General features: G+C 43.5%; 2 protein-coding genes across 3 annotated transcripts in view; one reads left to right on the top strand and one right to left on the bottom strand.

The window, feature by feature from the left end:
* Positions 1-1,011: 1,011 nt before the first annotated feature.
* TIMM23B (translocase of inner mitochondrial membrane 23 homolog B) lies at positions 1,012-18,590 on the bottom strand (the record flags this gene model as incomplete). Its single annotated transcript, XM_079536140.1, has 7 exons — positions 1,012-1,127; positions 8,715-8,825; positions 11,528-11,586; positions 16,010-16,094; positions 16,242-16,335; positions 18,168-18,226; positions 18,488-18,590. The coding sequence occupies 7 exons, from the start codon at positions 18,588-18,590 to the stop codon at positions 1,012-1,014; spliced, it is 627 nt and encodes a 208-aa protein (XP_079392266.1).
* A 322-nt stretch (positions 18,591-18,912) lies between these two features.
* PARG (poly(ADP-ribose) glycohydrolase) overlaps positions 18,913-25,084 on the top strand; it is a gene marked incomplete at both ends in the record, with an annotated part of 56,787 nt that continues 50,615 nt past the window's right edge. The window contains 4 exons of one of the 2 annotated variants that reach the window (XM_079535509.1): positions 18,913-19,063; positions 20,737-20,803; positions 21,848-22,828; positions 24,709-24,892. In XM_079535509.1, the coding sequence (XP_079391635.1) occupies positions 18,913-19,063; positions 20,737-20,803; positions 21,848-22,828; positions 24,709-24,892 (1,383 nt within the window). Of the gene's footprint in view, positions 19,064-20,736; positions 20,804-21,847; positions 22,829-24,705; positions 24,893-25,084 lie in introns of both variants that reach the window. The other variant, XM_079535508.1, reaches the window with a different exon arrangement.

Raw genomic sequence — 25,084 nt, 5'->3', positions numbered from 1 at the left:
ATTTCATGGTTTCACTTCAATGCTGGTAAAGGCGTAGATTCATCACATCTCTGTTTCATCAGTAACCTATAAGAACTACTTGGGGATTGGGAAGAGAAACTTAATAATTAAAAACCCAGCAAGAGCAAGCAGGAGAAGTACTTGTATTGCTTGGTTTCTAATGGTTGGCTGAGCGAGCTGTAAGGTCCTGGAGCACCAAGGTGTTTATAACCCAATGACAGCTGTCTTGCAATAGTAATTGGTTACTGCCCTCCATCCATACACAACTTCTGTATTTCTTACAAGTCAGGGAGCGGCACCAGCCCCTGCCTTGCTGTCACCATGCATCAGGAGACAATCAGCCATCCAGCACTTCCCCTCACCCAACTGCCTCATGACTCTATCACAATGGGCCTTCAAAGACGAACTGTAAATGCAAGTCACTGGATGCAGGACGTCTTTGTCTCAACAGCAGCAGGAACAGCAAACCATAGAAAAGGTGTCGCATAAGTACCACCCTTTTTATTAATTACAATATCCCTTTTAACAGCTTACCCTGAGCTGTAAGAGCAACGAGCCCTGCCCTGTGCCAGTTGCTGCTGGAGGCTCCCACCTGCTCCAGCCGCCCAGGTGCTGTTGACAGATCTCAGTGAAGGGCTCTATGGACAGAGCCTTTATTGTGCAGCAGCAGCACTCATCTGACCGGACCTGGCAGCACAGCTGGTGCAGTGATGGGACTCTCAGAGCACGCTGCGTGGCTCTGGCCCAGGGCTGGCTGGTGAGCATGTCAGGGAGACTGTCGTGGTGGCCGCTCCGCTCGCAGGTCCAACAACTATCACTGCCTCCAGCAAGTGGCTGGCAGGAAGGAAAGGGCCAATCCAGCTAAACGGTGGCAGGAGATTCCTCCCAGCACAGCCTCCTTCAGTTTCTCACTAATTGTAAATAGAATAGGAAGGGGCACCAGACAGATCTCGCAATGATTGTATTGGTGACTGTGCAAGCGTGTCCTCTGCCCGGCGCTGACTGCCCTGCTCAGAGGGACTGTCGGGCAATGGAGCCCTTCATGTGCTCCCAGTTGTTATACAGAGCGTAGAGGCCAGTGAGAGTCAGACCTGCAATGCCCCCTCGTGCTATCCCACGTACTCCACCTGAAAAAGAAGAAAAGCTCATTAACACCATTCCATGCAATCATCAGCCGCAGCAACTCCCAGGAAGTTGTTCGCATCTACAACATGTGCTTCCACAAGGGGTGCCTGTGGAACCCCTCAAACCAACAGCTAAGCTCAGGAGAGGTGCTTGATCACCCCGACCCTACTCCTGCTGCTGTGATTTCTGTCACACTTCTGCTAACATAGCACCACGGCTTTAGAAACCACACAGAACAGCTGAAGTAATGATGACTTTTCCAAAGTCCTACTGTTTCTATTTCATCTTTCCTCAGCAGAGGTTTCCAGGCAAACATGATAACCTCTCGCTTTAAGAGCTCCTCCAGTTACGGATTCAGATGGGGAAAAACAGTCCTGTATGTCCATCACAGTCACTAGATTTGAACGGAAAAAGGGCAGTATGGCAATAAAGGAACAGGAGTGATGTGTGTGTGACCTTGGGAACCAGAGACTGAGGAGGGCCATCAGACAGAACCTACCGCTACTTTTTTGGTATACTTCAAGCCTTCTGAAAATAAAATAAAATAAAATTAAAATAAACCTTAAAAAAAAGCAGTAAGTCAAGAACTTCCTAGGGCAATGCATTGAATAATTTCCTCAATTCTTATATTCTTCACCTTCAAGGTCATTCTGCAATGGCAAAGACTGAGAAGCGCAGACAATAAATGATGCGCATGTATACATAAAGCTACTTAGTTGAACCTGAGGATTCTGTAAGCAAAAACACAGTGCAGGTGAGGCTGCTGCCAGTGCATGGTTGGGATGTGGGAGTCAGTGGCACCACAGCCTCACACAGCCTCACACACCCCACATGAACTGCAATGTGCAGTGGCAGAAGGGGAGGGAGGCATCTGTCCCTCCGCTGTTACCGAACAGCAGAACGGTTGTGTTTCTCAGGAGCAGGGAGTGCGTTGGTCAAGTTCCCAGAATATACTCTGACCGCAGGGGAACATCTGAGAGTGTGACTCAACACTGGGGAACTTCAGAGTTTGATTCTGCATTGTTTATCGGTGCCAAACTAAGCATGCAAGATAACACACACGATTGTGGCCAGATGCCATGCACCCACTTGGTAAAGTTCCTCAGGCTTGAAAGGAAGCACATCCCAGTAATCAGTGATGATTATTCTTTTATTTTACCATTAAGGGCCATAAAGCTGTCTCACAGGATTGCATTTAGGCTTTTAGTGGGGCAGGGAGCTGTTGGCTCCAACTAGGCTGAGACAGCCCTACATGTGCCGCAAGATCAAACAGATTTCACTGGAGCTGTTAAAGCTGTTCGTGCTGCTGGACATGTGCTGCAGCCAGGAAGTTGCAGAGCCAACAGCAGAGCCTGGACTCCATAAAAGAGGTCACATCTGGCTGTGGCTTTCTAGAAACTTCACTGCCAGACTTACTGTGATGACCTGGGGGGTTTGGATACAAACCTGCTGAGGTCACTGCCCTCACTGCTCCAAGTAAAGCTCTGAGCAGTAAGAAGAGCCATTTATGCACCTATGTGCCTAAACCAGGAACCCAAAGGCAGACTTGTGGCTTTGGTAGCTCAGCCTGACCTTGCTGCAAAAAAAGCTTCTCAAAGGAAGGGCTCACAGCTGGGTACACAGCCAGGCACACACAGGCGTCCCGCTGCTGGCTGAAAGCCACACGTACACCATGTGCAAAACCTGCAAAAATACTATTTGCTCATTGCTTTTTTGGGAAAAATGAATTAAACATTAGCCTAATATTCTGCTGCTTATACTAAGCAGCAATTCTTCGTGGAAGAAACCTCCAAAAGAGGGCTCTTAACCATGCAGCTCTACAGGAAAGTGCATGAAACATGGCACATCCCCACAGAAAGTGAGGCAGCATGGGGCTATGACTGTCCCTATAGGCCCTCCCTTCAGCTCCAAGCCCTATTCCCCTCCTTTCACCTTAAAGTCATATTTTCCCTATAGAAGAAAGGTTGGTTGGAGGCTGATGGAGCCTGATTGTGAGGGAGGCCAGGGTTCTATAGGAGAACTTTTTAACATGCACAGTGGAGCCATCTTCCATCCATCCATCCATTGGTGCTGCTCCTAACAAAAAATAAGCATTAATACTGTCACATGCTGAGGCCAGTCAGGGGAGGAGGGAAGCCCATCTTAGAAAGAATCAACCCTACAGGCCTGAAGCATTCTGCAGGTCCTGCACAGAATTTAAGGCCCCTTGGACTTTGCTGAAGATGCATCAAGGGAAGTCTGTCTGTTTCATGAGCAAGAAATGATGCAGTTGAAAATGAGTGCCTTACTGAGTTAGTTTAAAAAAAATACATCAAAGCTGAAACCACATAAAGAACTTTCCTTTCCATAACTGATTTCCATCTAAGTAAAAGCCTCCAGGTCTGTAGCAGACACTGAGCAGTAACACACTGCAAAACGCAGCCCAGTTGCTGGGCAGAAAATGTTAAGCCCTCTAAAAAAATCACCTTGTTTCTTAAATAAACAAAAAAATGTAAAAAACCTTTCCCCTCCCATCTCAGCTGTGTTTCCGTGATAGCCAAGTTCTCACCCCTCCTCTGCAATCGCCCTCTGCAGCCCTCAGATACCAACTCTGCCTCAACAAACCCTGCTAGAAACATGATGGTGGGCCTCCCATCCTGTATGCTGGGCTGAGATAAAGGCCCAGCTGACAGACACTTCTGAGAGCAGGTATTTTGAGATCAGGCAACTTTCAGGATTGATAGCTGAGAAGCTGCTGTGGGTTTCTGAAAAAGCACCTAATGCTCCCTACGTGACAGTGTGGTTGGTTTGGCTTTAGCTGATGCACCTTTTCACCACAGAGTACTGTCCTTTATCTCTGAAACATTTTACATGCATAGCACGCCGTGAGATGACTCAATGTATTCTAACAGCAGATGCAGTGAATTTGACTCAGTAGGGAAAAACATGGCCTACACTGTTCAACACGAGGGCAAAATCTTCCATTTCAGACTTTACTGCCCGTATTTTCAGAATGTATCTCCAGAGCTCTCATTTCCTGGATGTATAAAACAAGAACATTCTATGGTAACATTAGGATGCCTTAATTGAAAACCCAGCCCCACCTACTTATGCCCAACAAAAGAACTAACGCATGATTAGTTTTTCCTCTCCGTCTGATATTCAGAGTGGGAACTTCACTTCCTTCAGGGCCTGTAGGAACAAGGTGTTAGTTAAATGACCTAAGGACTTGGTTTTTCACATACACAAGGCAACCTCAGCTTTTTAAGAGAGTACTGATGTCTAAATACCTGACAGATATGAAGTTTAAAGTTCAGAAGCAAATCATTTACTTGCTCTTCTCTGAATAAAGCAGTGCATTAAGAGACGCCAAAGCCACAGCTGCAGCAGCCTGCTAGCAGTTTCTTCCTTTGCTTCCCCTCCCCAGACAGAAACAAGAGAAAAAAAACCACTTGTCTGGCCTAAAGAAAAATAGATTGAACCCAGAGGGAAGACACCTTTATAGCTCACAATGTAATTAGTGAACCAAGCACCCTTGGCTCTTTGCAATGGAGTTCACAGAACTGATCTTTAGCTCTGTGCAGACTTTACTGGTAGCAGTATAATATTTAGCCCTTCCTAATTAATTAATGACACACTGATTTCAAGGGTTGTGTTCTGAGATCTACAGATGACAAGTACTGCCTTTGATTATTGCTAGCATCCATTTCCCTTCAAATTATTTTACACTGAATTATGTACCAGCTACTGTGCAAAAGGCAAGAGAGGTTCTATCAGGCTCCCACTGCACAGCAGCACAGTAAACAAAATTAATTCAGCTTGTCCAAAGAGTTTATCTTTGTTCCTATCTCGCCTGCTGTACAGTGGAAACAAAAGTTATCTACCAAGAAGCACATCTACAGCCTGCGTAACGCTCAGATAAAGGTTATTGAAGTTTTCTGTTTAGTGAACTCTGTAAGGCTATGGTGAGAAACCAATGCCTGTCACCTGGACTCAGACCAAAGGTCCTCCCAGCTCAGTATCTTTTTCCTGACTGATCAATACTTAGTGCAGAGCAATCCAACATTTCTTTGCTCTATGATGTTAGTATGTGTGCTTTGTAACCTTTCAGGACAAACACACTCATCTAACAGACCTTAACTTCTGCCTTGGTCTGAAGTCGAAGAATGAAGAGTATCTAATTAAAAGGAAAAGCTGTCCTTCTAGGCTTAGGAAATCAGTCTCCCTTTTAGTCAATCCTGTTCCACTTTCTTAAGCTGCAGCACTTTTAGTTCATATGCACTGACACAGGAACACAAAGGGCTTTCTTTCATCCCTCACACCGAATGTTCTGGATGGAATTTAGGCTGAGAGCTTCAAGAGCAGCTTTCATGAAATGCAAAGTCTGGTGTAGCGAGTTCATACTGAACATGGCTACCTTCAGGCTAAAAGCTAGTAAGTAACCATAGCATTTTACCAGCAAGAAAGTCAGAGACCACCTTGGACAAATGGATCTGCAAAAGCATGCTGTCTCCAAACTCCCCAGGCTGACTCCACTTTCAAACTCCACTCACAGCACCTGCTGACCTAACCCATACAGTGTGCCAAGATGGATTCCATGCTAATGTTCCCCTTCTTGCAGCAAACCAACCTACGTGACTGGCTGCAAGGAGGTCTGTCAGAACTCCTGGGGACTTAACTGCTTTAGTCACTTGCAATAGGGAATTTTCAACGAGTAACACCACTTCCAATGAACACAGGAGAGCAGAATTCCCACAGTCAGCACTTGCAGACTTTAATATTCTTTTTATCTCCTCACACACAAGCTGTGGGTTAAGGAGTCTTGCACAAACCTCTTTGCAAACTGCTGGATTTAGGGTGTGGGTGCTCTCGAAGCCTTTTTGGTAAGCCTTTCTGGCATTTTGGTAATGATTAACACCTCTGCAAAGACAAAAACCGTGAACACCGGGACCAGTTTGGGGCAACAAACCTCCAAAATGTCTTCATATTATTTTTGTTTCCTGTCTGCTCATGCTCTCTCAGCAAAGGACAAATCACTTCAGTTTCAGAAACAGCCTACAGGAAGGCTTTGTACAATACACAAAAGAGCATTTTTCCAGCACAGCAGGATTGCTGATGTGACTGTTCCATCAGTGCCATGCTTAAAAAGGAACCAGAAAGTCAGAACAAAAAAACCTGCCTTACTTTATACCGTTTCTTCTTAAACACATTCCTCATCTCTTCGCAAAAGAGAAGTGATGGGAATGGAAAATGTGAGTGCTTGAACAACACTGCCTCTATCAACTCTGCATCCTCCCATGTGCATTACAGAATGGACTTGATTTGGGAGGGGTGCCCCTGGGAGTTTCTGACTGCTGCTAGGGTTTTCACAGAAATGTTTCAAGCTTTCAAATTGCCCCTTTTAATGCCAATACAGCATGGCATTGTGATGTAGAATACATCACAGACCTGAACTGATCCTTTGCATATGACTTAAGGGAGGTATTTCAGAGCTTTTGGACACATATATTGATGTTGGGTAAAGGCACAGCTTTTGGGGGAAGCTTTACCGTACTGAACGAGGAAGGGTACTCTGTCATAAGGGGATAGGAAAGGAAGCATGGGAGAAAAAGCAGGAGGAACAGAGCATGATAGGAAAAAAGGAAAATATTGAAATTAAGTTCTTCCAACAGATGTGGCCAACATCTTTTTCACTTCCAGAACTAATCCTTAAAAATAAAGGTCTACTGTGCTGCTCACATTGCCTGTGAAAATGTATTTCTTTTGAGTTTCTGTGCAGGAGGTATAGCAGAAATCCAACACTATGATGAACACACATTTATTCACTACACTTACCTTTATCAGTGTGACTGTGACCTCAACAGATCATATGGTACAAAAGAAAAGTTCCACTGTGCTCTGGTAATTTTTTTTTTAGTGTCAGATGACTGCATGTGACCAAAGCAGACACGCATGGTTGCACTGCACCAAGAAAAGATCACACTAAATGCCAGCTCCATACTTCTGAAAGGCATGGGGGAAACTTCTTCTGGAGTGCAAGATGGCAGTCGTGGCAGAATAGAATTCTTACATTTTCTGTAGCCTATCCAGCTGTAGATGGCCATCTAGCAGATTCCTCAGCAAGTCCCAATTAAGTAACTGATTGCAAGAGAGCTATATGCTCTAGCAAGGTTAAATGTACCAGTTGGCATTTCTAAGACTGCTCCAGCCAGTGACTGCTGCTTTTAATTAATCTAAATCAACAGAAAAATAAGGTATCTCAAGCTGCTTTGTTCCATATATAAAGATGATATTGAAGAACATTTCTAAAACACTGAGGCTCAGCAAAATATGCGAAAGTACAAAGGTTAATTACAGAATTATCTCCTCATACAGGTGAATTATACAGCCTAACTTTTATTGAGGTATATAAACCTGTCACTTTTTTTCCTGTGGTACCCAGTAATTCTCTAAAAATTATGATCCCTCCAACTGCTGAGCTTGGAATACTAACTTCTGTGTTAGCAGAAGTCTTGTTGATGAAGTTCAGACCTTCTCTTTTGCAAACAACTCAATATTCACCAGCAAACTCAGCTTAAACCCACGCTGCTCTAACATTGCTGGTCTTGATCACTGTGCAAAGATGAGAGTCCTGCCACAACAGCTGTACAAACACCCACGTGATAGCTTTACAAATATATGAACTTCTGCATACTTTAACGATACAAATCCATAAAATCTCAGATTTAGAAAACAATCGTAAGGCTTCTTTAAGTGTTCCACTTGAATTCCTGATTTTTCACCTCCTCAGATGTGACTTTCTTTTTTTTTAATTAACTCCCATTTGGAAAGTAATTTTGTCTTAAACTGTTTAAGACTGTACCAGATGAATGCTTCGTATATGCTCAGAGAAGGCCAAGGTCTTTTCCTATTTTAACATTTCTGTTATTTCTTAACCTTAGAAGCTGACAGCATCATTTTTTTCCCTTTTTTGGTATAAGTAAACAATTTCAATTAGCTGAAAAAAGATATGCAACTTCACCATATCTCACAGGTAGCTGAGACATAACCCACACATTGTTTTTCACACAACTAAGACTGCTGAAGGGAAACTTGCATTTAAGAAGGTAAATAACATTTCCAGCAGAATTAAGCTGCATTCTTTCCAACTTGCAAAGGTCTAACAATAATAATGAGAGCCAAATTATGTTTGTTATATACATATGCCAAATAAACAGCCTAATGTTTACTCAGCTTTACAATGAGATCATCTAAAAAAAATACCCAGCTTGTTCTTAGCTGTGTTCTTCAGGTATAGCAAGAATAGAAATCAACACTCCTACAAGTCTGCTAGTGGATGCAAGGAAATGGGAATCTCCTTCCATAGTGAAGGAGAGGTTGGAGAGGGAGATGAGAAATACACAGAACACCTGGACTGCTTCAAGATGAAGCTTATTACAAGTCACTCATATGACAACTGCAACTGCAAAAAGCTACGTTCCAGTTCTGTGCCTAATATACCATTTTTATACTCTCAATTATTGGAGCAGGACAGTATTTAGAAAAAGTAGCAAGTCCTAATAACTAGAAGAAAGCACAAGAGGAGAAATAAAAACATTTTGTCACTCTACCAGTGCTTTTGTATAGCATTCCTGTCAAGGTTCCAGCAGCTATGGTATTCAGGTCATCTTCTGCACCTCGTGTTTTTTCAATGATGACTCCAAAAGCACTGTACAGCAGAGCTGGGAAGGAAAAGTATTAAAAAATTCAAGTTAAAATTCCCACTGTCTAAAATACCATGCTCAGAATCAAGGCTCAGTGTAACTAGTTAGACTGTGCACAGATTTTCTGTCTTTGGTGTTTATTCCAGCCCCAATAGTTTTACAGGATAACCTTTCTTTAGCCATAGTTTGGTCATAAAGTAGCATTACTCATGATATCTAGTACTGTCTGAAGACATGACAAACAGATGATATCAAGCAGTGGCTGAGGCTTAGGTCTGTTTTGTTAGCTCAAATTTTTTAAAAGCTTTCCAGATTTAACTTTGTACTGTCAGGCTTTACATTGCCCTCTGGAGATGGCACAAAGCTAATCAGCTCAACACTTTCTAGACAACAGACCAAATTGTTGTCCATAAATCACCAAGATTTAATGTCAGTTGTGTAGGTGTAGCATTCAGAACATGGTACCACAGACTGGAGAGCAAGGGCCTACGCTTCTGCATAAATGCTTGGGATTTGACATATACAACTGCTTCATCTCTGTCTTATGGGAGAACTTTGTCCCCAGACTTTGGAGAAGTCTGTCAACTATCCTAAAGAGGATTTAAAAGAGAAATGAGTGAACTTCCAATATACATGCATATACAGCTTAAACTTTCTGCACAAAGGAGAAGCCCTCCCAAACCCGCCCCAAGGAGTCTGATGGTATAATCACATTTCAGGCTCAGGACAGGAGAGTATGTCACGGTCTCCATGTGTCACTTTCATCTTTCATCTGCTAAGAGTTAAAATCTTTCTTTCTGCTACAAGCAGCCATATGAAAGTTGATGAGACAAGTAATAGCACCTTTTTCCAGACAGGCAATGGTGGTTTTCACTGTCTTAGTTGCATGTTGTATGAACAACGAGGGGAAGGAAGATTCCCCTCATACAAGATACATTGAACACATTCATTGAAATAAAGATGTTGCTGCCTTTGTTTAGGAACAGAATGACAAAAATTGTCTGTAGCAACAAAAGGAATCTGATACACAGAAATGTTGCACAAGTGAAATAAAATGCAAAAATTCTTTAGCTTCTTTCAATGATTTTCTCCAGTACTTAGGATGATGCAGAGCTAATACCAATCCCCCAAATATAAAGTTCTGCTTAACTCTGTGACTCGTGAAATCATACTTTGTAACAAAAGAAACAATTTGTTACTGGAATGCACAAACATTTTCTTGAGTAATCTTTCTTCAAACACAGCTGAAAAATCCTGTTAATGTGTCACTTACCTTCAGACCTTGAACTGCAGTGTTCCTGCATCCCATTTTCCAGAAATGTTTTGATTAGAGCTGGAACAGAAAATACCACTCCCCCAGTCCCCCTTCTTCTGCCCCCCCCCCTCCCTCCTCACCACACACAAAAAAGAAAAAATCCTAGGCAAATGCTTCAATTTTTGAAAATTGTCATGCTCAGTTATTCAGAATCCCATGGTCTCTACATTATGTCTCAAAAGCTGATGTCTAAGTTAACTGGCACGCTAATCTACTCTTCAGAAATAAGACTGAAATAAAATGTAATAAATGCAATTTAGCCCATGCTTTGCATTATTTTTTTATTATGATATAAAATACTGTAAGGTTGTAAGACTACATAGTTGGTTTTACGTACTGATCATTTATCTTCCATTACCACTTTGTGGGGCACTGAGTTCCATCACTGGTCAATTTCAAAACAACGTATTTTCATCAGTTCTCCACTTCTCACAGAAATTCATTACTGTGAGAGTGGTGAGACACTGGAACAGCTTGCGCAGTGAGGTTGTGGATGCCCTCTCCCTGGAAGCATTCGAGGGCTGGCTGGACAGAACTCTGAGCAACCTGGGCTAGAGGGAGGTGTCCCTGCCTGTAGTAGAGGGTTGGAACTAGATGATCTTAAAGGTCCTTTCCAACCCAAATCATTCTATGATTCCATGGTTCTTTCAGAGTAAGCGTTTATTCTTTTTCTGACTGGGAGGTGGGATGGGAACACCAACCAAAGAGCTTATATTTTCCAGGACTTCAGTTATTCCACTGACTTTCATGAAGTTCCCATAAATCGTTTTTCTGAAGCAATTTTTGTTCTGTCTCCCCCACTCGGTTTACAGAAGTTCTCCCATCAGGCTTTTGATAATTTTCTTTGCTCTTTTTCTAATTTGTACTAGTTATAAGCAATGTCTAGACCTGAAGTTGGTATCATATGCAATTATTCCACCCAAGCTAACACCATAAAACTACAAAATTTTTTAGTGGATGTCACATTTCTTCCGCAGAAACATTTTGATTTTTACCTGGAGACAGACATCAGGGAATGGCTCATATAACCACAATCTCTTTTTAGGTTGTTATTTCTTTCAAAAGGATCCAAATCATACTTTTTGCCTTAAGGTGTAGAATTAACTAGAATTTCCTAACCGTTAAGTATTACCTTTAATTTTTTGTCTGTTGCTTTCATTCCATAGCTAGATTTCTTGTTTCTAATGCACTAGAAATATCATTCATTAATTAGAGGCTTCTGGCTACTTGTTCTTAAAATTCAATTTTGGCCTTTCTGCTGAAATACTCTATACTCTCAAATTCCAAAGAAGCAGATGCAATTGTTCCTGGTGGGTGTCAAAATGAAAATGTAGAAGGATATGTTCTCCTTGAAATAGTTACATACTTATAAATTGTTTTCTCTAAAAATGACAAGTTCACTTACCCAGAGATCCCAGAGTGTTAGCCCATAATGCTCCTTGCCTGGTCACCATATTTAGAATTCTGTAAAGAAGTTAAAAAGATATTAAAAGCTTTAGTACTCTACTAAGGCTTTACAGTCAGGCATTATTCTAAGCCATAGAATTAATGCTATTGGATTTATGATAGCAGGTATGAAGTGTTTATACTACATGTTTATCACTGAAACTGGAATGACAAACTAAAAAGCCTTCTAAAATAGAACAGTTAGGAAAAGCATACAACTTGGTAATACATAATCTCCTCCATCATGCATATTCCAAAGAGCAGGGCATGCACTCCTCAAGGCAAATATTTATTTCTGCCCAGTCTTAAGAAAATCTGTCTTTTGAGACAGACTTATGCCATATCAAGATATGAATCTCGTCACTTCAAATGACTTCTTAAACCTACTAATTTGTTTGTAACACAGCTTTTCATATAGCTAGTGAGAACAATTGATATAACTGAGTTGTTTTAACTGTAACATCTCCAAGAAAGCCAGAGTGCTCTTTTAGAAGGTGCAAGCAAAACAGGGATCATATATCAGGGAGCCTGGTGACACCTACATGAGTGAGATGGGAATGAAACCACAAGTCTGAACAAACTCATATCAGTGGGAAAGAGGAAATCCTGTATTTCCATTTGTGAAAAGGAGCACACAGCAAAAGTAAGGTACCCTAAATATTTCTGCATGTATGCTTCCGGACTAGCACTGAAGAGCAAAATGAAACCCTCAGCACACTCTCAGGGAAGCACCACGTCACTTCTTGGCATCAGCTGTCACCAGAACAGTGACAACAGCCAGAAGAGATGACTGATTTTTATCTCCCAGCAGTGTAACACTGCCACAGGCACAGTATTGCCCTGGACAGCTGACTACCACTGGAGCTTAGTTCATCACTTAATACAGTGAAAATGTTACACGTTGTATCCCTTCTCATTCGAGTTCATTTCTTATTACTTTTCCTCTTTCCTAACTAGGAGAGGAAGAGAGGCTGTTTCTCTTGGTACATGGTTATGTAATGAACTTCATTTTGAAGTGAGGAAAACACCAAAGAGACCAGGGTATTGACAGTCTCCTTCTCAAATCAAACCCCAGCCCCATTTTGTCAACATTCCATCAATTCAGAATTGACGAGAAAACTATTACTTTAACACATGAAATATCACAAGATATCTGAAGGCAAATAGCAGCAAAATTCGTATTTTAAAAAGTGTATATTTAGGATGAATTTAAAGGAGATATAGATAAACATTTCCCTTCCTTGCCTTTGATTTGGAAAAGACCGAAATTAATACATTAATTCAAGGTGATGACAATCCTCAACGTGCCTTTTCCCTTGCAGGGCAAGGACAAGGGAACAGCAACGTGTGCAATGACTGCCACCTGCTGGGCTGGACCCATCAAAATCTGCATGAAAATGTTGTCTAAGCTTATTCTGAATACATAAAGTACAATTTTGTTCATCTATGGAAGAGTCGTAATGCTCACGGGGAGTATTCTGGTTTTATCTTTAATACTACAAACGGTGAAGAAAGGGATGGAAAATACAGAAACTTTTAAAAGGAGAAGAGTCTGTACAGACTGGACTGTGAAATAATAGTACATCGCTTGTTTAAAATTCCCTTTTCCCAAAGTAGTTCAGAAGAACGAAAATAGTCTCCCTCAGTTATTTCACTCTTCTAGTTTGCGATGCCTCCTTTAAAGGCACTTATGCTTTCTTATAGTGGTGTCTAAACTACCAATAATTACGTAAGTATACGGCATCCCTTCAAACAACAAGATAAGGTGTCAGTTTGGGAATGCTGGGGATACTCATAGATGCTGTGATCCAGAAAATCCTACACTTTGTCTAGGGGAACTGTTAGGTCACGACTTGAACTGGTGACTGAGCACCTGGTGAAGGGGTGTTGCTGTCCTGGGAAGCATAGGCAAATTGTTTGCACCTGCGCTCCCCACTTGACAAGAAGGGGTGGACTCAGATCAGAGCCACCCTGGGCTCATATAGGAGCCAGCCACTGCATGGAGGGTATCTCTTTGGTCTAGGCTGGTTCCTAAGGAGAAGTACTACACAGCCAGAAAACCCCTTCACCAGTTGAGTGAGTTGTATTATTTTTCAGTACAACTATTAGTCTACCTGCAACTACTTTGCCTAGTGTTCCCAACAGTCTGTCAGAAGGAATTCTGCTTCCTGGTGAGCAAAATATTTGGTGTAATTAGCAGGATTCTGGGTAAAGTATCTACAACTCAAAGACAGAAATGGCATTCTAAAGACTGCTCTGAAGCCTGGTTACCTGTCCCTGTAGTGGTGGATTAAATGATTTCATGAGATGCTGAGGGCTTTAAATAAGAAATGCAGAGATGGTCAACCCACTGTCCTGCGTTTATTACAGACATCTTGGGTTTTCCTCCTTAGAATCCAAATCAAGGGGAGTGATGCATGCTTGAAACGCCAAGTTGGGATGCTGTATAATCTTCTGCTCCCTGCCCCTGAGGACCTTGTGCCAGGGACGCAGGCAAAGGTAAAGTTGTCTCAGAAGATGCAGATAAGACCAGAGTGGCTTTACTTGCTTGCACTGCAGGAGAGGTTACTAGAAGAGGTGGTAATCAGTAACTCTGCAAGTAATTGGTACGTGTATCCCAGAAATTACAATACAAATCCTGATTTTCATTGTGAAGGGAACACACTGTGTTGCTTTGGCAGGTCAGAACAACCCCAGTTCTGGTGCCTAACCATCACCTAACCATCAATATTGGGCTGAAAAATGAAGTATAAATGACTTCAGCATGTCCCTGTTCTGGCAGAAATACTGGCCCAGAACTGTAATATAGCACATATTTTACCTTGGAGGATGGACTTTGCTTGTTCTGGTACTGGTTAAGTAGTTGTTTTACTCTCCCTGAGATCTATGACCTGTAAGACCATCGGGAGGAACAACGTCACTCAACTCTGATGTGCTCTAATGTCACTGAGGAGTCCTAGTAATGTTCTCTTCAGTAGCACTGGTAGTGGACTTTATTGAAGAAAAGAACAACCTGGACATCTGGGAAAAACTGCACAACATCTATGATTCTGCAGTAACTACAAACCTTGTGTGTGTGATCCTGCAACAACTATGAAGCCTGCTTGCACAAGTGAATCTTTTTACTGACTTATGCCCATTCCAGATGGGAATTACTGACTGTATGACTTGTGATCCCAATGCATGAGCTTATCTCCAAATGCACCTGTAGGGGAACTGTTCGGTCATGGCCTGAGCTGATGATTGAGCACCTGGTGAAGGGGTGTGTCTGGCCCAGGGAGCACAGCTGCAGACAATTTGCCTGTGCTTCCCACATGACTGCAAGGGGTGTATTGTGGGTCCACTTCCCTGGGCTCATTCAAGAGCTAGCCTCTGCAGGGAGAACCTCTCCTAGACAACAGCTGCTTCCTTGAAAGGAGTGTTCTGCAGCCAGAGATCCTCATCACCAGCTGGGTGAGTCAAACTTTTTTCCTGTGTATGACTGTTGGTGTTCCCCAATATACTTTGCTGGGTATTGCGAAGAACTTGTCAGAAGCAATTTTGCTTCTCTGTAGGATAAACAGTACCCAGTCACTGTTCGTGTTGTGAAAGGGTAGGATGTAGGCCAACTGCTAGGTCATGGCTGGAACTGAAGATTGAGTACCTGGTGAAGGGCTGTAGCTGGCCCGGGGCGCACAGGCAAATTGTTCACATCTGTGCTCCCCATGTGACCAGAAGGGGTGGACTCCTGGGCTCATGTAAGGGCCAGCCACTGTAAAGAAAGCACCTCTTGGGCTTAAGCTGGTTTCTAAGAAGAAGTGCTACATAACCAGAGATCCCCTTCACCAGTTGAGTGAGTACCGTTCTTTCTTTATATGGTTATTAGACTACCAGGCAAACTACCTGCAAATACTTTGCCTGGTATTGCCAAGAATGTCAGAAGTCATGAATGTCAGAAGTCATTTTGGTTCTTGGTGCGCAGAACACCATGCAATGCTTGCTCAGCAGCATGCAAATCCAGGCAAGTACATCTTCTGCTTTCTAATTTCCTTCCGGTTCTGATAAGTTCAGGAATGCAAAGAGAACTCGCTCTTAGATAAGTAAGGGGAAAAAAAAAAAAAAAGCTCTAAACAAATCGCTTCTTTTGGGAATACTTCAACAAATACAATCACTGCCTTGACTTTGAAATAGATTGCTATAAATAATAAAGCTCTAATTTAGTCTCTCAAATATTTAAGATGAGTCAGGAGACATAATTGTCACTAAATGAAAAACAAAGTTATTGAACATCTCTAGTCTAAAAACAATTCAAAACTCATTGTTGACAAATTTGGACTCCAATTTATCTCCACTAAAGACACAGATACATTTAGTTTTGCAATATGTTCAGAGCTAATTTTGTTCCATCCTGAAAAAAAACCAAAACTGTTACTAAGCTGAACTTCTGCAGTCAAGCACTTACTGTACGTTTCTAGGTTTTGACCATGCCATGTTCTGAGTCTCCTTCAAGCCAAGTCGCAAGCCATTCAGCGCACCAAATGCTGCCCCTGGTTAGCAGGAAAAAGAACAGAAACACTACTAGTAGGCACTTAGAAAACTCAAAGTGTATAACCTGAAGTTAAACAGCTGTTTATGTAAGACTACAGGTAAAGGCTGTTGTAATAGCTGGAAAAAGTGAAAATATGACCACCTACCTGTCATACAACATCCTCCAATGGTGAAAAAGGCTAGCTCAAATCTGCCCCGAGTTTTGTTGGCTCCTGTGGGTAGGATAAACTCATCTGTATCCTGGAGGAAAAAAAGCACAACTTTAAATCAGATACACTTGGAAAATACAAAGTGTATACCATGATTGCTTTTTTAAAACCATGCAGTGAACTAAAGCAAGAACAGATGTAAGCAGTGTTCCTGGACATGTTATCTACACTAGATTTATGTGAAATATAAGTCTTATATTTCAAAAAGAATGGAATAATACTTAAAAATCATGAAATGATTTGGATGCTTTTTCTTTTCCAGCTATCATAATTCTCTAGAAATAATATCAGGCAGCCAATCACAGAAGGGCTTGGGTTGGAAGGATCATGAATCTCCAACCCCCCTGCCACATGCGGAGACACCAACCTCCTCATTTAATACCAGACCAGGTGGCCCAGGGCCCCATCCAATCTGGCCTTGAACACCTCTAGGGACTGTAGCCTGTTACAGCACCTCACCACTCTCATAGTAAAGAAAACAAGCCAAGGAACTCTTATTCTATGGTCCTGGCAACTATTTATTTCTGTATCCTTAGGGAGGCCACAAGAGACCTGCTGTCATTTAAAGGCTCTTTTTTTTTTCTCTTCAGGTTGTGTAGTGCTGTTCCTCACTGAGCAACCTATACAGATGTAGAAATGCTTTAAGGTTTCCCACTATTTTGATGCTAATGGAAGAACTGTGTGTATCAGTGCAGTGTATGGCTGCACTCAAGCAACCAGTCCTTAACATATGGGAAGTGGAGGAACATGGAATGCTTTTGAAATAATTATGTCAGGCACAAAAAATGTGAGGTTGGTAGTTTTTACAGCTGTATTTTACAGCCCTTTTCCTGCAGGAGCTGACTTGTGTTCTTATAAGTCAGATAAGTTTGAAAAGATGATGAGCTAGAGAAACCTGCTGAAAAGCAGCACATGATAGAGGTGAGGTTAGCCAAAGCACTTTAATTTTTTATTATGAGACACTGAAAAGATGCATAGGATTCTCAACAAAAATGCTGACTTTCCCAGGGAGAACTATTCACTCCATGTTCTGAAAGTATATGAGTGCTCTTTAAATACAAGGTTACTTTGGAGGGTATTTTGAGAAGAGGTTTAAGTAACTACTTAATATTTTTGACTACTCAGCAACAGCAGGCAAGATAACTGTGCCAGGGAATCCACTTATGCAGAGGCATATCCCTTGTTTCCTACTCCTATAAGCTTGTTGTATTGTAACCTTAACTGCAGCAGCTCCCAGTGAAAGAGGAACAGAAACAACAGCTCCTTAACTTTGCTCAGAGCCTTCCACTTTTGCATTGAGAATCAAAAGCACACATTAGCAGATGCTAAACGACTGGTGAACTTCAGCACTACTTCTGCACGGTGTAATGATCACAGACAATATAAGCCATATATAAATAAAATTATTAGCATGCATCCTTATTAGATTAACTTGACTCTCTTCACACTTTCGTTAATATTAGTGGAAAAGAAAAACGTTACAGGGTTTTAATTAATTTGTTTTTCTTACAATGTAGTGGTCTATGATGTTAGCTAACATGAAGCTGTGTTAGGAAACAAGCATGCTAGTAGCCATTACTGACAGACGGGGGATGTGCCAAGTGCCCAGATGTGAAAGAGCTGGGGCCATGTGCCTGGTAGTAGGGGAAAGAGGCATAAGAACTCCTTCCACTATTGGCACATGGACACAGTATCCTTGCTGGTTTTGTAGCAGAAGCCATTGCGCTGTGCTTTTATCAGACTTGGAACTGACCCCCATTTGCCACGTGGGGGCTGTAGGCACTGCACTGCCCTGCGGGGATTCTGAGGCATTCCAGCACGGCCACAAGATCCTCAGTGCAAAGAAACAAGCGTCCATCTCACCTGTACGAGGTACTTGGGGTCCAAGCTCAAATACGGGGACAGAGGGCTCATTCCCGTTACTGGGGACAAAGACAAAAAGACCACGATGACACAGCTGCGTGCGGCAGCCCCACACGTAAGGGAACTAACGGAGGCGGTCCTCGTTAGCGAGCACAGCGACAAGCATCGAGCCTAGGGCGGCCGCAGAGCGGCACAAAGCCGGTACCGCTGACCTCACCGCGGGCCCGGCGCCTTGCCAGTCGCGTCCCTGCCCCGGCCCCGCCACGTTGTCCCCGCCCGCGCCCCCCGCCCGGCCCTCCTCGCCGCCGGCCGCTACTCACGCGGCACCCCGGCCAGGTCGGCGTGCGAATACCCGGCCCCGCCGGCGCCGAAGAGGCCGCCGAGGCCGCTGCCCTTGCTGGTGGTGTTGCCGCCGCCCTCCATGGCGCCTCCGCGCCCGCCGCCGCGACCTCCGCGCTGCCGTAAAGCGACGGCGGCGCCGTCGCGAAGAGGTGCCGTCGTGAAGCGGCGCCCTCGCTGCTTTCTGGTGGGGCGGAGCGGAGCGCGGCAGGGCGGCCATTTTGGTGCGAGGTGCGACGGGAGCGGCCGGGCGCCGCGGGCCGGACGATGCGGGAAGGCGAAGTCGCCGCGGCCGCGTCGTCACGCCGTCCCTGGAGGGCGGCCGCCGCTCAGCCTCGGCGGCCGCTGGCGGGCCCGCGCGGCTGAGGCGGGCCGGGCGGGCGGAGCGGAGGCGTGCCCGCCGAGGATGAGCGCGGGCTGCGGGCGGGACCAGCCCTGCAAGAGAGCCCGGCTCAGCCCCGGCGGCGGCTCACGGGGAGAGCAGCGGCCGCCGCTTCCCGACGGCTGCCTGGAGTGGCCCGGGGGGGACTGCTCCGTCACCGCCGTGGGGAACAAAGGTGCGTACCGGCCGGAACGCGACCCCGGCCCGGCAGCCCGCCGCCTCACAGGGCCATCGCTGCCCGGCTGCAGTTGCCTATGGCCTAAATGACTCGTGTTTCACCTCTGCGGGCGGTGAGATGATGCTTGTCAGTGTAGCTAAATCTCTTGTAATGATTTTTTTTTTTTTTTTAAAGTTCTCTATATCTATTGTTGCGATAAGGAAACTGCAGGCCTTCCTGACCCCCTTGGCAGCAGTGGCTGAGCCCCATGCCAGTCAAAAGCAGTAGGTAGATGAGTTCATCTGGCAAAGGGAAAGAAAGAGAACCGCAGCCACTGGACAACTGCTCAGAATTGACTTTAAATGACAGCAAGAAGCAAAATGAGAACATCTTCCAAATGAAAATTACTTTATTTTTTTCCTCCCAGCCCCCTGAAACTTCTGTGTAATTATTGGTTTGTCCTAGTGCAAGCTTGCCTGAAGTGTAACATCACAGAGATGTGATCACGTTCACTGGACCAATGTGGGGGACACTGAATGTGACAAAATCATCCCACGTGTTTGGTTTCTCTTTAGGGGAAAAAGCGTTAGTAAGCTTTATGGGTAGTCTATGGATAGAGTTAAAAAGAACAGCTTTCTGAACATTAGTCATGTCTAGTGTGCACGGTCTTGATGTGAAGTCTCTCCCAGTATGTGGCATACAAGTGAGGTGCTCGGCTGGATCTTCTAGAATGTCTTCTCTTCAGATTAATTTGGAAGTTATGTAATTTCACTTCATTCTGAAGTTCAGCAGCCTTTCAGGGCTCTCTGTGTTGCTGGTGGTAATTAAAGGTGATAATGCCAGCTCTAAAGTTCAGGTTGAAGAAATGATTTTAAGTTGAGGGAGGGAAGATGTCAGGGGGGAGTTCTTTACTATGAGAGTGGTGAGGTGCTGGAACAGCTTCCCAGAGAGGTTGTGGATGCCCCATCCCTGGAGGTGTTCGAGGCCAGGTTGGATGGAGCCCTGGGCAGCCTGGTCTAGTATTAAATGTTGGTTGGTGGCCCAGCTTGTGGTGGGAGGGTTGGAAACTCATGATCCTTGAGGTCCCTTCCACCCTGGGCCATTCTGTGACCTGCAATTGTTGTTTTTTTTTTTCCCCACTCCAAGGCAATTTTAAGTATGGTCTAGATTAAAAACGAAAGTCTGGAATTTACAAAGGTTATTACTAAATCTGCAGCTGCTGACTGTGTTACAAATGGAATATTGCATCATGTGTAGTTTTAATAGTGTCTGAGTGCTTCCTTTGGTGGGGATAGTAGTGAAGAATTATTTGTGGTGCTTTTGTCTTCATCTGGTCTTATTCATAGAATCATAGAACGGCCTGGCTTGGAAAGGACTACAATGCTCATCTAGTTTCAAACCCTGTGCTATTGCGCAGGGTCTCCAACCAGCAGACCAGGCTGCCCAGAGCCACATCCAGCCTGGCCTTGAATGCCTCCAGGGATGGGGCATCCACAGCCTCCTTGGGCAACCTGTTCCAGTGCCTCACCACCCTCTGGGTGAAAAACTTCCTCCTAATATCTAACCTAAACCTGCCCTGTCTCAGTTTAAAACCATTCCCCCTTGTCCTATCACTATCCAATGTTCATGTGCAATTGTGTAGCAATGTCATCATACTTCATGTACTAATGTACTGCATTGTGGATTTTCAGCTTGTAAACAACGGACAATTACCACTTGGTTGGAGAATAAAGGACCCAAGACAACTGAGTCCCGAAGGTAAAACATTCACTGGTACTATTCAAAAGTTGTGTTCTTTGAGTGGACCTGTGCAGAACTGAGAATGCAGGTTGCCTGTACTGGTAGCTACTGAAAAAAATCAACCTTATTTCTGCTTTTTTGCTTTTGTATCACACCTCCTGACAGAGTTTTGCTACAGAAAGCTAACTAATCTCCCACTCTCCCAGGAGTAGTAAACCTTTTTGCTGACTTAGCTTCCAACTCACCATTGAGGTTGCTCTTGTAAAGAAAAAGATGAGAACGTGTAGCAGGGTAAGGCAGAGTGGGCTGCTGCTTCTAGAGGCAGTCAGGCAGCTGTGGTTATCAGGCCATGTCTGTAGTCAATGGCTTTGCCTTTTGTTCTGGCTTAACCTAACTCAGTAATGGCGGAGAGTTTCATCTGATTGTTCTGTATTCAGCTCACAGCTGTTAATTTATAGAAAAAAAAGTCAGTTTCAGTCCATCTCATTGGGCTGTGATTATGTGTATGGTGTAAATTGGATCAGAATTTTCAGGGTACTCAAAGATGTTTTGGAAGCTTCAGTGTTGCGTGGCATGTGCTACAGTGTGAGAGAAATGTGCTAGGAACAACATTTGCTAGGTAGTTCATTTCTTCTTGATTTTAATTCTATCTTATGTAGAGTAATATCAGTTATTACTCTTCTTCGGTCATCACAGTGTGAATATATTAATATTGGTGTTTGTAAACAATTGGAAGTTGAAATCAGTAGCAGTGCTAAAATGACCAAGAAAAGCCAGGAAGACTTGTGATAATGATCAGTGCAGAAGTGTGGAGTACAAGCTCACAGTTAGCAAAAGCACTTTACAAGGCAAAGGTAAGAGGATGCTTAAGGAGGAAGTGAATAATTTGGATTTTTTTTTCAGATTTGCTTTAGAGTGTAGGTTTGTATGCTCTCTTCCAGCTTTACTGACAGACCAAAGCCTAAAGTTCTGCAGTTTGTAGAAATCATTACCTTAAAAAAATTCTGTACTGGAATATTTTCTAGAGGTAATACATTAAATTTCTTTACTTCTCTTCCACAGCCTTCAAAGCAAAATTAATAACAATACTGAAGAAAATACCAAGATGACTTCTGTTAAAAAAGAAAACGTTTGTGAGCATGATGTAAAACAGCTAGAGAATATTTGCCAGCAGAATTATCCAGAAGTATCTGGGGAAGTTAGCACAAAGCACGTAAATTTGCCTCAGACAGGCAGCATATGTAACTGGGAGGCTGAGGGCAGAGATCCGGTCTCAGACAGAGTGCCTGTGAAGGCAGAACAGACTGGAGAGGCCTTTAAAAATGCCAACATCGATCAGATGCACAGAACTGGCAAGGAGGCTCAGAGAGGCTGCGAGGAAAGTGGTGACATTTGGACTCAGAGGAAACGGTTGTCTGGCCAGTCTTTGAAAATGGGAAATACTAAACTTTCTTCAAAAGATGCCGAGACAGATGGGCAGGTGGTTTTGTGCAGCTCACAGAAGCTGAGGAGCTGCGACTCTGTTGATACAGGTGAACAAGAAGAAGGGGATGTTGTTCCAGAAAGCCCACTTTCAGATACTGGCTGCGATGCTTGCGTATCCCGTGTTGGAGGTCCTGAGAAACTGAGCAAATGTCAAAGTAGTTCAGGGGATTCACCTGCTTTTGAGAAAGAAAGTGAACCAGAATCACCCATGGATGTGGACAATTCCAAAAATAGCTGTCATGGGTCGGAGGCTGATGACGAAACGAGTCCACTTCTTGATGAGCGGGACGAGAATCATATGGCCAAATCTGTAAGCAGATCTTTCAGAATTCAGTACGGGGATGCTGAACTGGAGTCAAGGAAATCACGGTTTTCTACTAAGGGTTGTGAAGACTTTGAGGGAATAGATAATTCTGTCAAGGATGATGGTCTGCATATAAAACCACCTGGGATCTGTCCTGCTCCATCATCGGAAAGCAAAGGTGCAAAACCAGGAGTGAAGAAAGACTCCAAAATCACCTCTCATTTCATGAGGATACCTAAAATGGAAGAGAAAAGGTAGCGTTCCTTCTGCCTCGCCTGTTTTGTTCACACTTAGAAATTCTCTTTCCCAGGATAAACTTTGGAGTCTGGATTGTGTAAAGAGCATTGCAAAATGCATGTAAAGGCATGAAGGTAGCTCTGATGTAAGCTTGACGTAACTTGTTTTTAACTGGACTACTTTTTAATGATATTTTTATTCAGTGCAATATTTTTAAATATTAGATTTGTTAAAACTGGGAATTAAAGAAAGTGAATGAAGGTGATTTTATTTGCTGGGGAAGTGTCTTAAAACTGTGAGAATTGGTGCTTGAAAACAAATTGTGGTGCAGGATTGCTTTCCTAAGCTTAGTATTAGCATTTAATATTTCATTCAGAACATTTGAGGAAGGTAGTGTTCTGTTGTTCTTTTTCTTTAGTTTTCATCTTTGCTGTCAAAATAACTGGATTGGTTTTATTGAAGCATCAGTGCTACTGATGCTCTGACACCAACAAGAAAAATTCCATTTATTTGAAAGAAGTTGCAATGATGTATTAATTTTTTTGGCAGAGAGGAGGACTAATGTTTGGGTGCTACATTAACAGAAATGCAAGTCCTGAGCGTGACCCAGCACTATATCCTGGCTGTTGTGTAAGGACAGTAAGATGATCTATGCCCTGGAGAGCTCAGGTTCAAGTGGGAGCTGGGAAAGTGAATAAATGGCAAATGAAGAAGTAGAAACAAGAGGACATCATAAGCAATTATCTCAGTAGACTAATGTCTCCTAAAGTAGGGCAAGAAGGTATTTTGCACGTCTTTGCTGGAGCTCCTTCTGGATGTGAGGAGCAGCACAAGCCATTCTTGTTGTGGGAATGAGCCTGAGGGCAAGGGAGGGCAGCTGGCTGGTGGTGGAAGCTTGCATTTGAGAAATCCGGGGAGTTGAGTGGCTGAGAGTGGACTTGGAAAGCAACAGCCAGCAGTTCTTAGAAAGTGAGATAAAAAATGTGCCTGAAAAATGTCTGTCATTTCCACAAGTCTTAAAACATGAGCTTAGTGAACATCCTTTTTGCTAACTTGAATTTGCTGCTACTACATGTAACAAAGCAGCAGAGGCTGAATGAGGCAGGCCTGTGTTTGTCAGTGCAGGTGTGTGGTGTGTTGCAATAATTACATGTTTGAGATGGGAAACTGATGGAAAGATTTCACTCTGTGCGTTGGTGGGAATCCTCACAGTGCTTTACAGAACAATTAGAGGGTAGCATATGCAGCTGTAGAGATGTTCTGAGCCTAAGCAAGATGTGAAGGGTATGGACCCCTGTGCCTTGCAAAATAGTGGCATTGTCTGTAGTGCTCAAGAGGGCAGTTAGCAAATACTGAAGTTTTCCTCTGTTTCAGTTAGATCAGGTTACAGCAGAGTGGAGTGACTGAAATCATAACCTGAGGAGAAAGAAGCAATAGTGATTTGAACAGCTCTAAGTCATCAGTAATGCCATGCCAGAGTTATTCTTTGGCTCTCAGATTGGCATGGTACACCTGTACCAAGTGTCATGCTGCTGTGGTTGCCCCTATTCATGTGGTCTGTAAGGTCTGGCTGCTCGCACCTGGGGGGCACTGGCATGTGTAGGCAGCATGAACAGGTTGGACAGCATCTTTATCCAAGGGTGGAGCAGTCTTGCTAGCGGGAGTTTACAACTTTAAACAGTACCTCAAAGTGTAGGCTTTTAGCTTCTTTTGCATATTACTCTGAGAACATCAAACAGCCAGCCAAGACAAAATCAGATTTCAAGGAACGGTCACAGCAAAGGCTAGCAAATAAATTGGCTTGGTTATAAATGTAACCCTGAAGTGTGTTTCTATTTGCCTACCAAGTTTTTCAGTGGAAATAACATTTTTCAGTCTGTTTCTATTTGAACAGCAGGAAAGATAAATGTGAATTCAGATCTCAGCGAGCGGGAAGGAAGATCCCTAAGTATGTGCCACCACCTCTTCCAACTAATAAGAAGTGGTTTGGGACGCCGATTGAAGAGATGAGGAGAATGCCCATGTGTGGGGCTCGTCTTCCACATCTGAGACCCTCAGGCAATCATACAGTAACTGTCAGGGTATGGTACTTCAGTGTATTACCTGAAATCACATTTCTTACTGGGCTGTTCAAAGTGTGGAATGCTGTATCAGTCTCACAGTATAACAGGCAGTGGGAATCTTTCTTTGCTATTCTTTTCCAGCAGGCTGGGGCAACTGATTTTCCTAATCAGTTATTATCAGTTATATTCCTTAGTTATTTTCCTAATAAC

This window comes from Tetrao urogallus (assembly GCF_951394365.1).
Source record: "Tetrao urogallus genome assembly, chromosome: 5".
NCBI lineage: Eukaryota > Metazoa > Chordata > Aves > Galliformes > Phasianidae > Tetrao > Tetrao urogallus.
The sequence above is the reverse complement of the archived record's forward strand: the minus strand, read 5'-3'. Positions and strand labels throughout refer to the sequence as shown.